The sequence below is a fragment of the Solanum pennellii genome, chromosome 6, assembly GCF_001406875.1.
Source record: "Solanum pennellii chromosome 6, SPENNV200".
Lineage (NCBI taxonomy): Eukaryota > Viridiplantae > Streptophyta > Magnoliopsida > Solanales > Solanaceae > Solanum > Solanum pennellii.
The window spans coordinates 49,602,512-49,618,645 of NC_028642.1; the positions used below are offsets into that span (position 1 = coordinate 49,602,512).

The 16,134-nt window shown below is 30.0% G+C and overlaps 2 protein-coding genes across 3 annotated transcripts; one reads left to right on the top strand and one right to left on the bottom strand.

The window, feature by feature from the left end:
- Window positions 1-2,803: 2,803 nt before the first annotated feature.
- Window positions 2,804-4,270, bottom strand: LOC107022613 (acid phosphatase 1-like). The gene is made up of 3 exons (XM_015223209.2): window positions 3,784-4,270; window positions 3,449-3,658; window positions 2,804-3,113 (listed from the first exon to the last, which is right to left on the bottom strand). Exons 1-3 carry the CDS (start codon window positions 4,197-4,199, stop codon window positions 2,939-2,941), a joined length of 801 nt encoding a protein of 266 aa, XP_015078695.1. The 5' UTR covers window positions 4,200-4,270; the 3' UTR covers window positions 2,804-2,938.
- A 4,913-nt stretch (window positions 4,271-9,183) lies between these two features.
- On the top strand, window positions 9,184-12,532 carry LOC107021710 (protein CHUP1, chloroplastic-like). Of its 2 annotated transcripts, none has more exons than XM_015222415.2 (4): window positions 9,184-9,649; window positions 9,782-9,852; window positions 10,504-11,259; window positions 11,325-12,532. In XM_015222415.2, exons 1-4 carry the CDS (start codon window positions 9,508-9,510, stop codon window positions 12,204-12,206), a joined length of 1,851 nt encoding a protein of 616 aa, XP_015077901.1. In that variant the 5' UTR covers window positions 9,184-9,507; the 3' UTR covers window positions 12,207-12,532. The 2 variants fall into 2 exon arrangements, with proteins under 2 accessions (XP_015077901.1, XP_015077902.1); XM_015222416.2 differs by having other exon boundaries at window positions 9,184-9,468.
- The last annotated feature ends 3,602 nt before the right edge of the window (window positions 12,533-16,134 follow it).

Genomic DNA, 16,134 nt, shown 5'->3' on the forward strand with positions numbered 1-16,134 from the left:
ACATTCATTATATATATATATATATATATATATATATATTTATTGAGAAACTGATAGAAAAAGGAATATAATAAAAAAACTCAAAATAATTACATGTTCATATCTCAATTTAAAGTAATTTAAAAAATACACATTCTTTCTAAAAAAAAAAAAACTTAGAGCCCATAGCTTCTTATTCATTAAGGCTAGTAATTTTACTTAACTGATACTCAATATATATACATACATATACACCACATTAATATTATTAAAATTTCTTGTTCATAAATTATTCATTATCAATAATACTAATATATGCGCATATACTACATTAATATCATTAAAAATTCGTGTTCACAAATTATTCCTTATCAATAATACTACAAGATTATAGGAGGAAATTATTACTATGAAGAAATAATTGGAAAGTAAGGCGGTATACGAGGAAATTATTACTAATAAGAAATAATTGGAAAATAAGGCAACGACAAGTGAAGCAACTCAAGTGGGAAAGCATTTTAACCATTAATCGATAGATCAAGTCAGTTTTTAAATAAAAAACGAAGGTAAAAAAAATAAAAGATTGAATTCAAATAATATTTAAGTCAAAAAATGAAAAGTAACGAAAAATCTACTTTTAATTTCTACTTTTTTTAAAAAAAGTTATTAAAATTATTTTAAGTTATTTTTAACATTAATTTGTCAAACACTCTCCAAAACTAAAAATTAAATAACGAACACTATACTATTGATTTCACGAACGAATTTGTGTCATTTACGATGTGCACGTTTACAAAGTAGAATATGATGATCGGTTTCCATAAAATCTACGTCTAAGCCCATATCATTAGTTTAATCTTGACGTTTAGCTATCCATTTACATATATGTATTTATTATATAGTCTATAAGTCTCTAATTAACCATTCCTCATAATAATTGCATTAACAACTTGCGGATTTTGTTTAGCATTTACGAACAAGAGGATAAAAATATATTTAAACTATTATTTTGAGTTTCATTTTTAAATTATTACTTATTAATTTGAAAAATAATGCTCTTCATTTGTTTTATCATACTCTTATTTAAGGGTGTTTGTGGTTTGATTTGAATCGGTTATTAACTAAAATCAAAATTAAATCAATCTAAGTCAGTTTTAAAAATTATAAAACCAAATGAAACGAAATAAATAACTGTGCATTTGGTTATTGTCGGTTTTGGTTCGATTTGGTTCAGTTTTTCTGATTCTTTTGATTTGAAAGTATTAAATTTTTTGAAGACATATGTATCTCGATAGATATGGACACCTACCACATAAACAATCTATAGAGAAATCTAATGTGAGTTCAATTATACAAGAGTTATTATCACACGAACAAATGATTTAATTAAGAAAAGTGTGTATATCTTATGTCAGGTAGGGTACTAGATATAAACTGAAGTGATGGATTTTGATTGTTTTTGCAGTTATTTCTTAGTAAAATCAAACTAAACTAAATATCATCGATTTTTAAAATTTAAAATCAAACCTAACCAAACCAAATCAAACACCGAATTTCTTTTTATCACTTGGTTCGGATTGTGATTCATTTGATTTTTAACCATAACCATGAACATAACACTACTCTCATCATGGTATGCATAATACACACTCTCTTTTATTTGATAAAAATTATTACATTACACTCCATAAGAACAAAACAATCCTATTTGATAAAAAATTAATAATTTTTTAATACTTTAATTAGAGTTAAAAGATTAAACTATTACTATTCCCTAAAAAGAATTATAAAATAAAATATAAAATATTTTCCTACCCACCATCACTTTCTCTCAAGTACTCCTCCTACCTCAATTTTTTAGTTATTTTTTTAAAATTCTTTTATAAGTTTTAATTTTAAATTTTTTTTTACCTAAATCTCACCCTCCCCCTCCCCACCCCGTACCATCAATTAATAATTTAAATATTATATTTCTAGCCCACCACACATAATTCTATGCTCTCATATTTTTCTCCTTTTGTATTAGATATTTATTTTTTAGAAAAACATTTTTTTTACTTGTTGCAAGATTTTTTAAAAATAAAATTTCAATTGTATTATATTCGGTACATAAATAGAAAAAGTTATTCGCCTAAAATATATATACAAGTTTAACACAAAATGAAAAAAAGTTTAAAAAATAAAAATAAATTAGTAGCGGAGCAGTAAATGGGATAGGGTAGAATTTTATTTTATTTTTTTAAAAATAGTATCAAGTTTTCAACTTTATTTTTTAAAAATAAATTAAGACAGTAATACTTTAAAGTCTTTAGTTTTTAACCAGTATTAATAGTTTATTTAATTTTTGTCAAGATTGAATATTTTATTCATGTGTGATGTGACAAAGTTTTTGCAAATAAAAGAGAGAATATATTACCCACACCATTAATGTGTGTTTCTCAAACTTAAAGTGATAAGTCATATGTAAAACTCACACTCTTAATAATTTTGATATAAAATCAAATAATTTAAATGTGTTTTTGAAACTTTTATCACTTTACCAAAAGACAATAAATTAAGTCCAAATAATTATTTCGTGCTCTTCACATGTGACTTACAATATTATTATTTGGATGTTGAAGTTTGTCGAGCATATTTGCAAATACAAGATTTCATTATTTTATATATCAGTTAATATCTTAATTAATCATTCAACTTTCAATAATTTACTCAAAAAGTCGTTCATTTTTAATAGTTTATTTAGAAAGTCACTCAATTTTTTATTATAACTCAAAAAACACTCAATTATTGGTATTTCATTTAGAAAGTCACTCAACTATTGATATTTCACATAAAAAAATCACTCAACCAATTCTCTATCTCATATTAGTCGATTACTTTACATAAGCACATGATACTAAAGAAATTATAAATAAAAATATAATTTTATTAATTCACCCTCGAAAATTTTGTAAGCAAATCAACCAATGTAGTACATAGGGTCAGGGACTTTGAAAGTACGAGCTCCAGCGTTTTCTCCGATCAAATCACTCCATTGATCTCCAGTGTTGCCAACAATTCTATATCCAGCAATCACCAGCTCTGTTCTCTTGTTCGATTTATACACCACTGATTTTGGTGAATCATTTTCTCCCCTGCATTCGAACCAAATCTAATTATTTTCGATATTCTAAAAGAGAGAAGAATAACAGTACTATTTGTTGGGGTAGCGAAATAAAAACTCCTTCCGTCCCATTTTACGTGAGATAGTTTGATTCGATACGAAATTTAAAAAAGAAATAAAATTTTTTTAAAATTTGTGATAGAAAATGAATGATAGAAATGTGTGTGTCTATTAATTATTTCGTTAAAAATAAATAGATATTTTATAGCCAAAATATTACTTCTTAATATAAAAATGTGTCATTATTTTTTGTACTAACTAAATAGGAAATTGAGTCGCATAAATTGAAACAGATTGAGTATTTACTTTAATATGAGCTTTAACCAAGAAGTGTAACCCGCTTTCTTTAGATTCGTAACCCTTCCTTCTCTTGTAAACTCTGGAGTTCCTGTTAGGATAACCGGTTTGATCCCAAGAGACAACACCGTCTTATATAAACGAAGTGTTGCTGGAATTGCTGGTGCTGTTCCCTCCATCACCCACGCATTAAACCTCGTACTGTTGAACGCTTTTGCCCTGAATGTTAAATAGTTAAAAAAATGTGTTATTCTTTGTTAGACTGAATTAAAAAAAAAAAAAGTAAGTCGTGTAATTTGAGCTGAGCTTAATTTTGATGTAGGGAAGAAAAAGCAGGTTGTTACCCAAAGGCAACGTCAGATCTAGCGTAGTAAGGAAGATTTGAGAGAGTAGTCTCATCAACATCAAACACCCAAACGTCCTTTCCATCTCCGCTAAGCTTGAGGCCTTTGGCATACTCAATTGCCGCATCAGCAACGGCCTCACAGTCACGTCGATATTGTTTGCCAAGCATGTAATGACCTACATAGTTTGAACACTCTTTAGGTACCAATTTCCAGTCTCTGACGTTGTTAGTTTCCACAGCGAGGCGCCAGCTAAGACAGTCTAATTGTGGGACTGCATAACCAGCAGAACCAGTTTGTGGCCTTAGACGGTGAATTTCTGCTACTTGGCTAATTATACCCTGATCTTCAACATTAGAGGCCAATGACACGGCTACTATAGTTGAAAAGAAGAAGATAATAGTGAAACACTTCATGTTATGGTCTTGGGAGGACAAATTAATTAAGAAGATAACGTTGAGAGCATATACCTTTGATGGTGGCTTAAATAATTAAGAGCCACAATCCAACTACTTCAAAAAGTAATTTAAGTTTAATAGTAATTGTTATAACGTGTTTCACGAAATGAATTGTACTTTAATTTGTCACGCTATATGCGTTCTGCGGATCTATATTGTTTGTTTACTGTTAAAATCGTTTTCATTTACAACTTGATTGGATGGTTGTTATATATATATTGTTTCACAATGTATTGTGTTTTAGTATATTGTGTTATATTGTATTATATCGTAGTATATTATTTTAATGCACATAACTTTTGGATAGATTATATTATTTTTCGTCGTTATATAATAACAAATATCTATATAATATAAATGATTAACCAACAAGAAATTATAGGATACGGAGTAGAACTACAAGTTTCCTTCTTGCCCCCTCCTAATTGGGCTTCATTCATTTCACGGGCTTCTATCTGCATGTTCTCTCATATTGGGCCTTAAAGAATTCTAGTGATGATTGTCAACAAAGCTTTACCAATGCGAAAGCTTCCTTTACGCTATGTTTGGATCATTGTTATCTATTATATTGTATTGTATCGTTATTATATCTACAATTTTGTCTTGATCTTAAAATGTATTGTACTTTATTGTTTAATTTCGTTGTTACGTAACAATAAAAACCCCTATTTTATGGAACAATCAATTTGGTGTGTTCCCATTGTTACTTAATTTCTTTTTCCAATTACATCTTTACATAATATTTTAAAATACTATTTTACCCTTTACCTTAATTATTTAAACATAGTCAAACCTCCTACCCTATAATAATTAAGGATATTTAAGTAAATTTATAAATTACAATACAGTACGATACAATCAAACCAAACAATTAAAATGTTACCAGACAACAACAAACAATACAATGTAACCAAACATTGTTTCTATCAGACAACACAGTACAATTAGAGTACAATATAATACAATACATTATGAAATAATGAGTAACAATGATCCAAACAAAATATTAATGCATCCCATTGTCCCTTCGTAAACCATTTTCCTTTAATAAATCAATAAAGTTTTACCTTAACAGTTCCGGAAGACAAAATAAATTGAAATTTATTACAGATACATGACTTTAAAAATGAGTATATATACAAATTTCAAATTATTGTGTTAGTTTGAGATTTCGATTTTGAAGGTTTAATGGTGACATTCATTATGAAAAGAAATCTATAAATTCTTATAACAACTGTGACTTGTAAATATCCTAATTATAACTATAAATCTCTAGCTATATTCATATGATTGTCATTTCTGAAATTTTCTCTTTATTTTAATATAATATCATTATATGCAGCGGAATAAATGTATAACCTATAACTAATATTTAATGAAGAGTAGTTTCATCTAGAACTGTCAAAATGGGTAGATCCATTTCATTCGGACTAATTCATACATGCTTTGAAATTTGACGGGCTAGCCCATTTTCGATGTGGGCTAGAAATGGTCGACTCAGCCCACAAGTACGTGGACTATGGACATTGCAGGGCCAACAGTACTCTTTTCTTAAAAATATATTTTTTTGAATTAAATTATAATTTAAAATATTACTTATAAATATCGACAAGACAATATTACATGGTATTAGCGTTACTATTTGTTAATCAAATTCATAAATCAAATTATCTTTATAATATTTATTAAGTTTGATTTCAAGTAAAAGTATAAATAACTAAATAGAAATATTAACCTAATTATTTTTCAATGGTCATAATAAAAAATAAAAACTATGACAATATTAAATAGGCAGCGGCTTATGTAGTGATTCCCTAGAAAGTTTAAGAAATTTTTATTTTATGTAGTACATATTTTTTAAATATAATTTGTATTTAAATCGAAATATTTCAAACTTTAAACAAATTTTGAATTAAGACTCTTGTTATTTTCAAGGAAAAATTGTAAGTAATAACAAACTATTAATTCAAATTAAATGTTATAGCCATAGTTTATTGTAATTGTAATTTGCAGCAAACATCTCCTTTTTTACCATTTGATTCGGTATACTATTAGTCATTTTATACATTTCAGTATAAAATGTATAAAATGTGTTTGTATTTGTATAAAGCGAGAGAAATATGCATATGCAAATACAAATAAATATATTTTCATTCTATACGCTTATAATTATATAATACAGATCTTATTATACAAAGTACAATGTATAAACGAATTTATACAAAACTGAATAAAATTTGTAAAAATTGGGTGTTTCTAGCGAATTATACAACTCAAAAGCTTCATGGCAAACATAAAATTTGCTATAGAGGGCAATTATGCAAACTATAGTTATAACATACAAATATGATTTTTATGTTTGTTAAATGTGAAAATTAGAGCCGTCAATATGGGTTAGGCCCGTTGGGTCGACCTAGCCTAACTCGGGACTTAATAGGGTGTGCCTAAGATTTTTAGAGCTCATTTAAGAAAAGAACTTTTTAGCCCGGTTTGAATATATAAGCATGTTGATTTGTGAGACTTGAGAAATATTGCTAGGGCCGATTCTCATGGGCCAATAAAAATTTATTTAAAAATATAATATAATATAATATTAAAATTTAAAATTAAAGAGAGTTCACACTCAAAACAATTAGGTTAATATTTCTATTTAGATATTTATACTTTTATTTGAAAAAAAAAACTTAATAAATATTATAAAAATAATTTTATTTGTGGATTTGACTAACAAGTAGTAACATTAACATCATGTAATATTGTTTTGTCGATATTTATGATAATCTTTTTAAATTATAATTTATAATTTAATTTAATTTAATAATTATAAAAAATACATATAATTTTTAAAAAGGTGGGTTGGCTCGGCAAGCTGTAGCCCACGTACTTGTGGGTTGGGCCGACCGTTTTCTGGCCCATATCAAAAATTGGCTAGCCCAGTCTGACTGTAAAATGTTAAAGCATGTATGAGTTAACCCGGGTGGATGGGCTAACCCATATTGACAACTCTAGTGAAAATTAATCTATATTTAATTCCCTTATTTATTTATTATGTTTTAATTAGTTTTTATTTGGCCCACGGGCCGATCCTATCCATTTTTCTCAAGCCCCACAAATGAGCAGGCTTATTTAGGACTAAAAATTCTTTTTCTTAAATGGGTTTCAAAAAACGTAATCCAATCCTATCAAATTATGAATTAGGCCAAACTAGTCCAACGGGCCTAGCCCATATTGACGATTCAAGTTCATCTATCAAATTGAGTACTAGATAAACGTACCACAAGGTCACGACTTCTATAAATTGATTATCTTTTTACCTATTAGGGTTTTAACACAGTACATTCTTCACATATTTTTCATCGTTGGCGGCTATGATAAGACAATGTCAGAATCAGAAGAACTGACGTTTCCGATCTTATCTCCGATTGGATCTCAAACTTCGGGTATGTTTTTTGTAATGTTTCTATGTAAGATTTATTGTATTCAAAACTCTGACATACGTTTGTTATATATAAATGATTTCTTAATTTGGAAAAATTTATGAACAATTAAATAAAATAGATCAAATGAAGATAGTAGATCGAGAAACTCATGAATAATCGAATAATCAAGGCAAGATTTGTTAGTTTAATGAGTATACTAAATAATTTAGCAACATAGATACAATGAAAATGATTCTAAATTATAACTGTTGACGGTATGTGTGAACAAATTAAATAAAAACAAACATAAATTTATCCACTGGATATAGAGTCAAAGCTATTTTTGTAAAACTTTCTTGAATCAAAATAATACACTCTTGCTTCTAATTTATATGACATCATTTGATCAATTACAAAATTTAAGAAATGATAATACACTCTTGGTTCTAATGTATATTTTTTCATTTGATTAGTCAGAAAATTTAAGAAATAAGAAAAATTAAGGTTTTCCAAATTGCTTTTATTAAAATAACATTAGTACTTACATTTTGTTGATATTTCTGCCCATTAATAAATATAAAATAAGAAAAATGAGGCATTTTCTTTTGAAAGAACTAAAAGTACGTTATATAAATTAAAACAAACAAATATATAAACAAGAGGAATTGACATACATATACAATTGCTACATATAATAATGAATAATTCCACCAAATGACCTTCCCTTGTTTCACCTTTTCCTCCTAAATATTCACAAATTATATTTCAATTTATTTGTCAAATTTTGATTTAGTAAGAAATTTTAAAAACTATTATTATTTTTGCATGTTGTAGTTTTATGTATAAATGTGTAGAATATACTAAATTATATTTAAGTCGTGTTTTATCATGTCATATAAAAAAATAAATTTAAAGAGTTGTTGGAAAAATATATATATATATATATATATATATATAATTTTTTTTTAAAAAGAAAAATATCCATTTTGTGGAATTAAATTAAAACATGTAAGCTCCTTCCCTATTCATAAACTCCAATTATATAGATTAGAGCCAAATTGTGATGAAAATATAAGGCACGTAGTAACAATATACTCTGGAGTCTATATGAATGTCAATAAAATGCTTAAAGGTCAAGATGTCGATGTCATAATGCAACTTGCATTTCACCTGACATAAGACAATTTATTTGTTTGTATATTACGACAACTATTGACGAACCGGGACCAGGTTGGTTCTACTTCAGAGCCTCATTGTCATATTACACTACACATGTCCGTTTTTATTTATTTAGGTTTCCATCAATGTATTGAACTCGCTTTAGAGTATATAACTAGTAAGAGTTTTGATTTTAAGTTTGTTTACTTTTTCGTAAGATAATTTTATTATTATATATTTCAACTTAAGACGTATTAGAATAAATAAAGGAGTATTTATTACTTCACCGAATTATTGAGGTGTCAGTGGTAGGCTACACATGTTTCTTCTACTAATATTAAAACAGCAAAACAGAGAATAGAATAATAATAATTGAAAGTTGTCCATTTGCAGTTGCGTGTGTTGAGTCAGACAAACACAAACTGGACTGTAGACCAAACAAATCCACATCAAAGTTACGTTTTCTCGGGTTGATTCTTTCTCAATTCAAGTTTGATTCTCCAAACTTAGATGCCCCAAAAAACTTGTACAGTACGAATTTGAAAATTCCCTCTCCTTTTAGAAAGATTCAAAATTCAACTCTTTAACAAAGGGATCTTGCTTAATCCGTCCGCAATGGCTGATGAGGAAGAGGGAAACCTGTGAAATTTGTAAGATGATTGAATTTTGCATTTATTGTTAGCAGAGGAATGGTGAGAGAAAAGAGGGATATAAGACCTGTAATCTTGAAATTTGGTGTTGCTTTAGCTATATCACTTGGTGGAATTCTCTTTACTTTTTTCAGAACTAAAAGAATCAAACACTCTAATTCCTCTTCTTCACCTAATTCAGGTTAACCCCTCAACTTCATAACCCTAAAAATCACACCTCTTTGTTGCTCTGTTTCCTCTTCCTCTTTTTTTTTTTTTTAAAAGGTTGGACTTATTCCCTTTTTTTTTTTCCTTTGGTTTAATTTTAAAACAGGTGAGCTGCAAAATGATGATCAGACAAACCCTGCCTTGGGGAATTCAGTTTCCGAGTTTCCATGGAAATTTGTAAGTTCATTTAGATAAGACTTATGATTCTTATTTTGATGTTTTTGGTTCTTATTTCTTAACTATTTTTTAGGTTTTAAGCTAAAATGTTGTTAGAATTGAAAGAACAACTCTCTGATTATACATATTTAGTTGGTAAAAGATTGCTTTGATTGGTGGGGTTAAATTAGAGAATGTGGAAATAATTAGTTATGTAGTTGGAAACAAGCTCACTATCAGAAGCAAGGCGTGCGTATACTTTACCCTCTTCGGAGCCCACTTTATGGGACTACTACACTGGGTATGTTGTTGTTGGTAGAGTTTCCTATAAGTAAGTTTCAAGCATGATCACGATTTTCAATCATTATGATTTGTCTTGGTTGTGATGGGCCATGACAATATAATTCCTGTTATCTAGTTTCATCTGATTTTCAACCAGTACATATGGCTAGTTCTGTAACTTTGAATTGTTTAATTGCTCATAAGGATGATTATTTTTCTGTTTGTTTTCGTTCTAATTCTGCTTTAGATGTGCTTAATATAGCTTACTTTTGGAAAACTCAGAAAAATAAGCACATAGTGGTGAATTGAAGTTATCTTGAGTGCTTTCCTATGAACAGATTGTTGAGCGGTTGTTCTGCTTGTGAGCTAATTACGTCTTTTCTATTGCAGGAGGATGTCCCCATACCTAAAATCATTATTGGGAGTTCTATAAGTAGTCCTTCTACAAATTGTAGGTCTGGTGGAGACAAAGATGGGCTTCTTCTGCCGGAGATCAATGAACTTGAAAAGGAATTTGGTTCGCCTCCAAAGGCTAGTTTTTCACCGCTGCAGGGTGCAGATTCACCCAAGGAATACAAAATTGTCGGAAGGGATGTCCATGAACAAGAGATTAAGAACCTGAAGAATATTGTTAAAACTCTTAAAGAAAGGGATAGGACTCGTGAGATCCAACTGCTCGAGTATTATGGCTGCAAGGAGCAAGAAAAGGCCATGATGGAGCTTCAAAATCGAATGAAGATACATAATTTGGAGTCCAAGCATTTGGGTCTAAAGATCGAGACTTTGAAAGCAGAGAAGATGAAATTAGAGGCTCAAGTGGCTGAATATGCGAAGGTAGCCTCAGACCTTGAAGCTGCGAAATTGAAAATAAAGCAGCTGGAAAAGAAGCTCAGGTTGGGAGCTGGTCATAATAAGGAACAGATTTTATCCTTTAAAGAAAGAGTTTTGAAGCTGGAGAACAAGGAGAAGAATCCTGTTCAAGCTGAATCAAATGTTCAGTTGGAGCTCCAAAAGCTGAAGGACTTGGAAATCGAGGCTGATGAGTTGAGGAAATCTAACCAAAGCTTAAGAGCAGAAAACTCGACAGTTGGTGATAGACTGGAATATGTTCAGCTGATTGCCATTTCTGCTATGGAAGATAATGCAGTAAGTCTTTTATTCATCAACTTTGTTTATTTCGTGTTTTTTTGTTGACCTTTGTTCTAACACAGGCAGAAGCACTGAAAGAAGAAAGTCTACAGCTGAGAAAGCAAAATGAAGATTTAGTAAAGAAAATTGATCAAATTCAAGAAGGTCACTACAGCGATGTTGAACAAGTAGCCTATCTTAGATGGATAAATGCTTGCTTGCGGTATGAGCTGAGGAACTTTAAGCCTGCTCCAGGAGAAACAACTGCAAGGGATCTCAGTAAAACGTTAAGCCCCGAATCTAGGAAGAAAGCCAAGCAACTAATAGTTGAATATGCAGCTAAAGAAGACCAAGGGGACAGGGGAATCCATGTTTTGGATCTTGATTCTGGCCAGTTATCCTCCCAAGAACCCTATCTTATGAATTCGGGTGAGTTTGATGGTACTTCTATTGCTAATTCTTCAACCCATAAGACTGACACTTCAAACAAAAGCACAATCTTTCATAAGGTTATGAGAATAATACGGGGAAAGGACCATCATCATAATCATTCAGAAATGGTTCACAAGACTGAAGAGAATGCAGCAAGATGCTCTTATTATTCTTCTGGGTACTGTTCAGATATGTCTGTCGTAGATACCGGAGCTATTAGGCCCCAGAGCAGATCAAGAACACCATCTCCAGGTCCGTCCAAACAACTTGTAGCTTTCCATTCATTTGATCAAGGCTCTACAACCAATAAAGGAGAAAGCAGAAACTATCCGACACGTAGAAGGAGATATAGTGATGTGGGCTCACTAGACTATATATCAAAGCGTCTTGCTGAATCACCTCAAGAAAAAGGAAATAACCATGACCAAGAAAATGTTCATAAATCTGAGTTGGCGAAATATGCAGAAGCTTTGAAAGGATCTCGCTCTAAAGAACCAGTTCGCAAGAGATCAGCATCAGTTAGTTTCTTCTAACTTCAAGAAAATATACAAGATTATACCAGTTTTTGTTGCCTCAACATTGTTGCCCCTCTACATCATTAGAGGTAGCCTAGGTTCTATAGTTGTTTGATCCTTCATGATGGGAATCAACTCATAGAAACATGTTATACAGTTGTTTACTGTATCTAGTCCTACAAATATTAAAGCTAGTGCAGCTTCTTCCATTGAAGTTGTAGTCAGAATTTTTTTTATTAGCAAAAGGAAACAGAAGAAAAGAGCATACATGTGTGTAACATTAGATATCAATGTTTGATTTTCTATGTAGCTACTCTTTTGAGATGATTTTCTTTGTAGCTTTAGTTGCTGTTTTTTCAGGGGTCTGTTCGGTACGGAGGAGAACATTTTCCAATGTTCGGTTGGTCATTTTTAGAAAATAATTTTTTCCTAAGAAAACAAGTTCCTTAAAAATGAACATTTTCCAATGTTCGGTTGGTCATTTTTAGAAAATATTTTTTTCCTAAGAAAACAAGTTCCTTAAAAGTGAGGTAAATGATTTTCATAGCAATAGGGAAAACAAGTTTTAAAGGGGCACTCTACATTGATTATGTCCTTCCCATTTTTCAACACACATCATCTTCAGTCTCACCCTCCATAATCCCAATTCGCACCACTCCACATCCCTACTCCCACTCCACCTCTCGTAGTATTTGTCAATATTATATATAGATGCTTTTATGATAATGTTTTTCAAGAGAATATTTTCCTTCCCTACAAACACATTGACCTCTTGACATGAATGCTTCTTCATTGTCAAAGTAGATAGTACTATTTTAATGAATGTTTGATACTCATACTTAATTATGACTTCATGGCAAAATTGATTCTTCTTTCATGTGGATGATAAGGAGCCAACCCCACTATAACATCTTATGATTCAAATGTGTTGCTAAGTCAATTTCTGTTTGTAGGATCCATTAATGCAACTTGTGCCAAGTATCTTTTTACTTATGGTCTATGGCTATCCTTGTAATATTTTGTGTATGTGTCGATTCACACTAACGTGGATTAAGGATTCATATAGCCGACTCAACTTATTTTGTATTCTTGTGATAAAATTTAACAAATATTGATAAGGAGTTATCCGTGCTTAACTTTTAAAGATTCTTAGACATGTTTACAAGGAAGCTACAATCATCATTTTAATTAGAAAATTGTTGCTTCTCATACTCAACTTGTTTAGTCTAACATTATACCAAAAGAGAAAATAAAATATCTAGGATTGCTCTTTACTGCCATTTCGAATGTCCAAATACCAAATTTTTTATTTTGGCAGATTTGTTTATTCAATGTGATGTAGCATGAATATCCCTTACTTATCAATAAGCTTAGAGAATATGAAAAATATGAAAAGAAAAAAATATTTAATTGAGTGCACATGCTCTAAAACTAATCTAATGCGTTGGAATTTATTTATTCTGCATACGCAATGTTGGTTTTGCTTCAACTTGAGGAAGTTTAATTAAATAGGATGGATATAAGGAATAGGTTATATTCTTATTTTAATCGAAAGACTTTGATAATTAGTTAGTTAAATATCAGATGACACATCAAGAAATTTACTCAAATAAATAGGATGATAAAAAACATTTCATTTCATATCATTGTCTTATCTTTAGTCAAATGACTTTGTATGTCCTTTTTGTAACGCCAGCTGCACCTGAGTTTGGACATGCAATTTCATATTATAATTTGAAATTATGAGTTTAAATTAATATTTGGATATGTCATTTAAAATTATGATTTCATATATCAATTTCTTTTCTTTCTTAAGAAAAAAAAAAGCAATTTGGTGTTCAAATCACGATTTCAAAAAAGAAAATTTAACTGTAAAATTTGACTTATAAATTTATATTTGTAAAAAAAAAAATCTTCATTTTAAAAATTTTCTAGAAAATAATAATAAATTCATATTTAGCGTAAAGAGATTGTTTATATCACGTGAAATGGTTATATTAAGAAATAACTAGTTACTACTATTATTACTAGTGGGTCTTTATAAAATTATGTGTATTTGAAAGTTTGCAATTACAGACATTTATTCATATACAGAACACAAAAATAGGTGATTTATCAATGCAATTTCTTACTCTAACATCTTGTTTATAACTTTTAATTTGCTCATATGATATGATTGTAAAAGAAGAATTTTTTTTTATAGCATTCACAACTTATCGTCATGAGGTTTTCATTTATATGAGAAACATAAATGTGTCATATTTGTATGGCAAATTACAAAAAAAAATTTAATTTAGTGTCCTCTGTTGACACCCAATTTTGACCCTCTCCGATAGAAATTAATTCATGAGCTTCTTAAATTTTCCAAGCAATTTAAAATAATTAGTTTTATAAATTCTTAAGAAAAAAAAATATAAAGTTTGCGTTATTTTGAATAGTTTTGTCATTTCTTATAACGTTTGAATAATATATATATATTACATAATTATGTATATAATTAGTATATTTTATGATTATTCAAAAACCATCTCAAAAATATTTTAATTTTAGTAAGTATTCTATTAAACTAGTTTAGTTTAAATTATGATTATATTTTGAATCACTATTTTAAAATTAAAATTAATTATTTTACTTTGATAAAATTAAGAAGCTCGTTGATCAATTGATACGAATTTGTCTTATTTAAATTATAGTCAAATTCCTAATTTAATTTGACTATTCTAAGACATAACATAATTCCTAAACCCATTTGGAAAACCTCTTGGGCCCTTTTTTTTTTTCTTTAACTTACCAGCCCAACACTTTTCCCAACCTGAAAGAACATCCAGCCCACCTCATTTCCTTCCAGGCCCATTTTTATTTCCTTTTCTTCCCAGCCCAACTTCTCCCAGCCCACTTCAGCCTATTAAAAACCCAGCCCACAAACTCTCTTCCCAACCCAATTCCCTTTTTCCCCTTTCCCTCCAACCTTTCAAAATTCAAAATTCAAAATTCAAAATTCAAAATTCAAATTTTAAAATCTCCCCCTCTTTTGGCCATAATTTGACTTATAAATAATCCTCATCTTCTTCATTGTTAGGGGGTTGGTTGAGAAAAAGAAGAAAAGAGGGAGAAAGAAAAAGAGAAGAAAAAGAAGAGAAAAAGAAAGGGATGGTTTTTGGAGAATTTTTTTTTACATCTTGTGATAGAAAAGAAAAAGAATTATTGAAAGAGTTTATTCATAGGAAGATTTTACAATAGTTTAAGCACACCTATATATCTATTGAAGTTGAATTAAAAACAGAAGGATTGCGGGGTTTTTGATTATCATTTGAATTCGAAGTTGTGTAGTGGAAGGTCATCCCCTTGCTCGTTTCGTCTCCAGCTCGCTGCCCCGAAGAAGGTGAAATCCTTCTTCTTCTTTTTTTTTTTTTTTTCTTTCTTCTTTTTAGGTGTTGTCATTCAACCTTGCTAATTTTTTTTGTTTTGTTTTCTTGTGTGACATCGATTCGAGTCCACTTTGGATTCCATTCTTGCATTCCTCGTTGAGCCATAAAGGCTCAAAACACTTTTCCCGAGTCAGCCAACCCCTGAAAGGATGTACAGGTCGAAAGCGAAACCAACAGAAGCTGCTGGAAGTGGCAGATTGCAGGCAGTGGCTGCGATTTTTGTTTTTGAAGCTGTAAACCAGCTATATACATCTGATATACACTGGTATACATGTCGAAAATGCACAGGAAATCCGAATTCGAAACCTGGGTTGATGGCAGTAAAATACGCTGCTGAAAAGGAATTTTCAACTTTCGAAAGTTGAAAAACAGGCTGATACACAGCCTGTATACACTGATATACAGAGACATTATGCCTTAAATAGGTGTAAAAAATATGAATGGCAGCAGGCGTGCAAAAATTCGAACTCCGTGAAGATCGAAGGAGCTCGAGGAAGGCGTATTAGAAGATTTTTTTT

Bases quoted from the DNA above. Each gene is read 5' to 3' on its own strand.
- LOC107022613 (XM_015223209.2), bottom strand. From the start codon at position 4,199: ATGAAGTGTTTCACTATTATCTTCTTCTTTTCAACTATAGTAGCCGTG. The intron at 3,659-3,783 runs GTAACAACCTGC...TTTAACATTCAG, and splicing joins AGATCTGACGTTGCCTTTGG to GGCAAAAGCGTTCAACAGTA. The intron at 3,114-3,448 runs GTAAATACTCAA...GTTCGAATGCAG, and splicing joins TGGTTAAAGCTCATATTAAA to GGGAGAAAATGATTCACCAA.
- LOC107021710 (XM_015222415.2), top strand. From the start codon at position 9,508: ATGGTGAGAGAAAAGAGGGATATAAGACCTGTAATCTTGAAATTTGGT. The intron at 9,650-9,781 runs GTTAACCCCTCA...ATTTTAAAACAG, and splicing joins CTCTTCTTCACCTAATTCAG to GTGAGCTGCAAAATGATGAT. The intron at 11,260-11,324 runs GTAAGTCTTTTA...GTTCTAACACAG, and splicing joins CTGCTATGGAAGATAATGCA to GCAGAAGCACTGAAAGAAGA.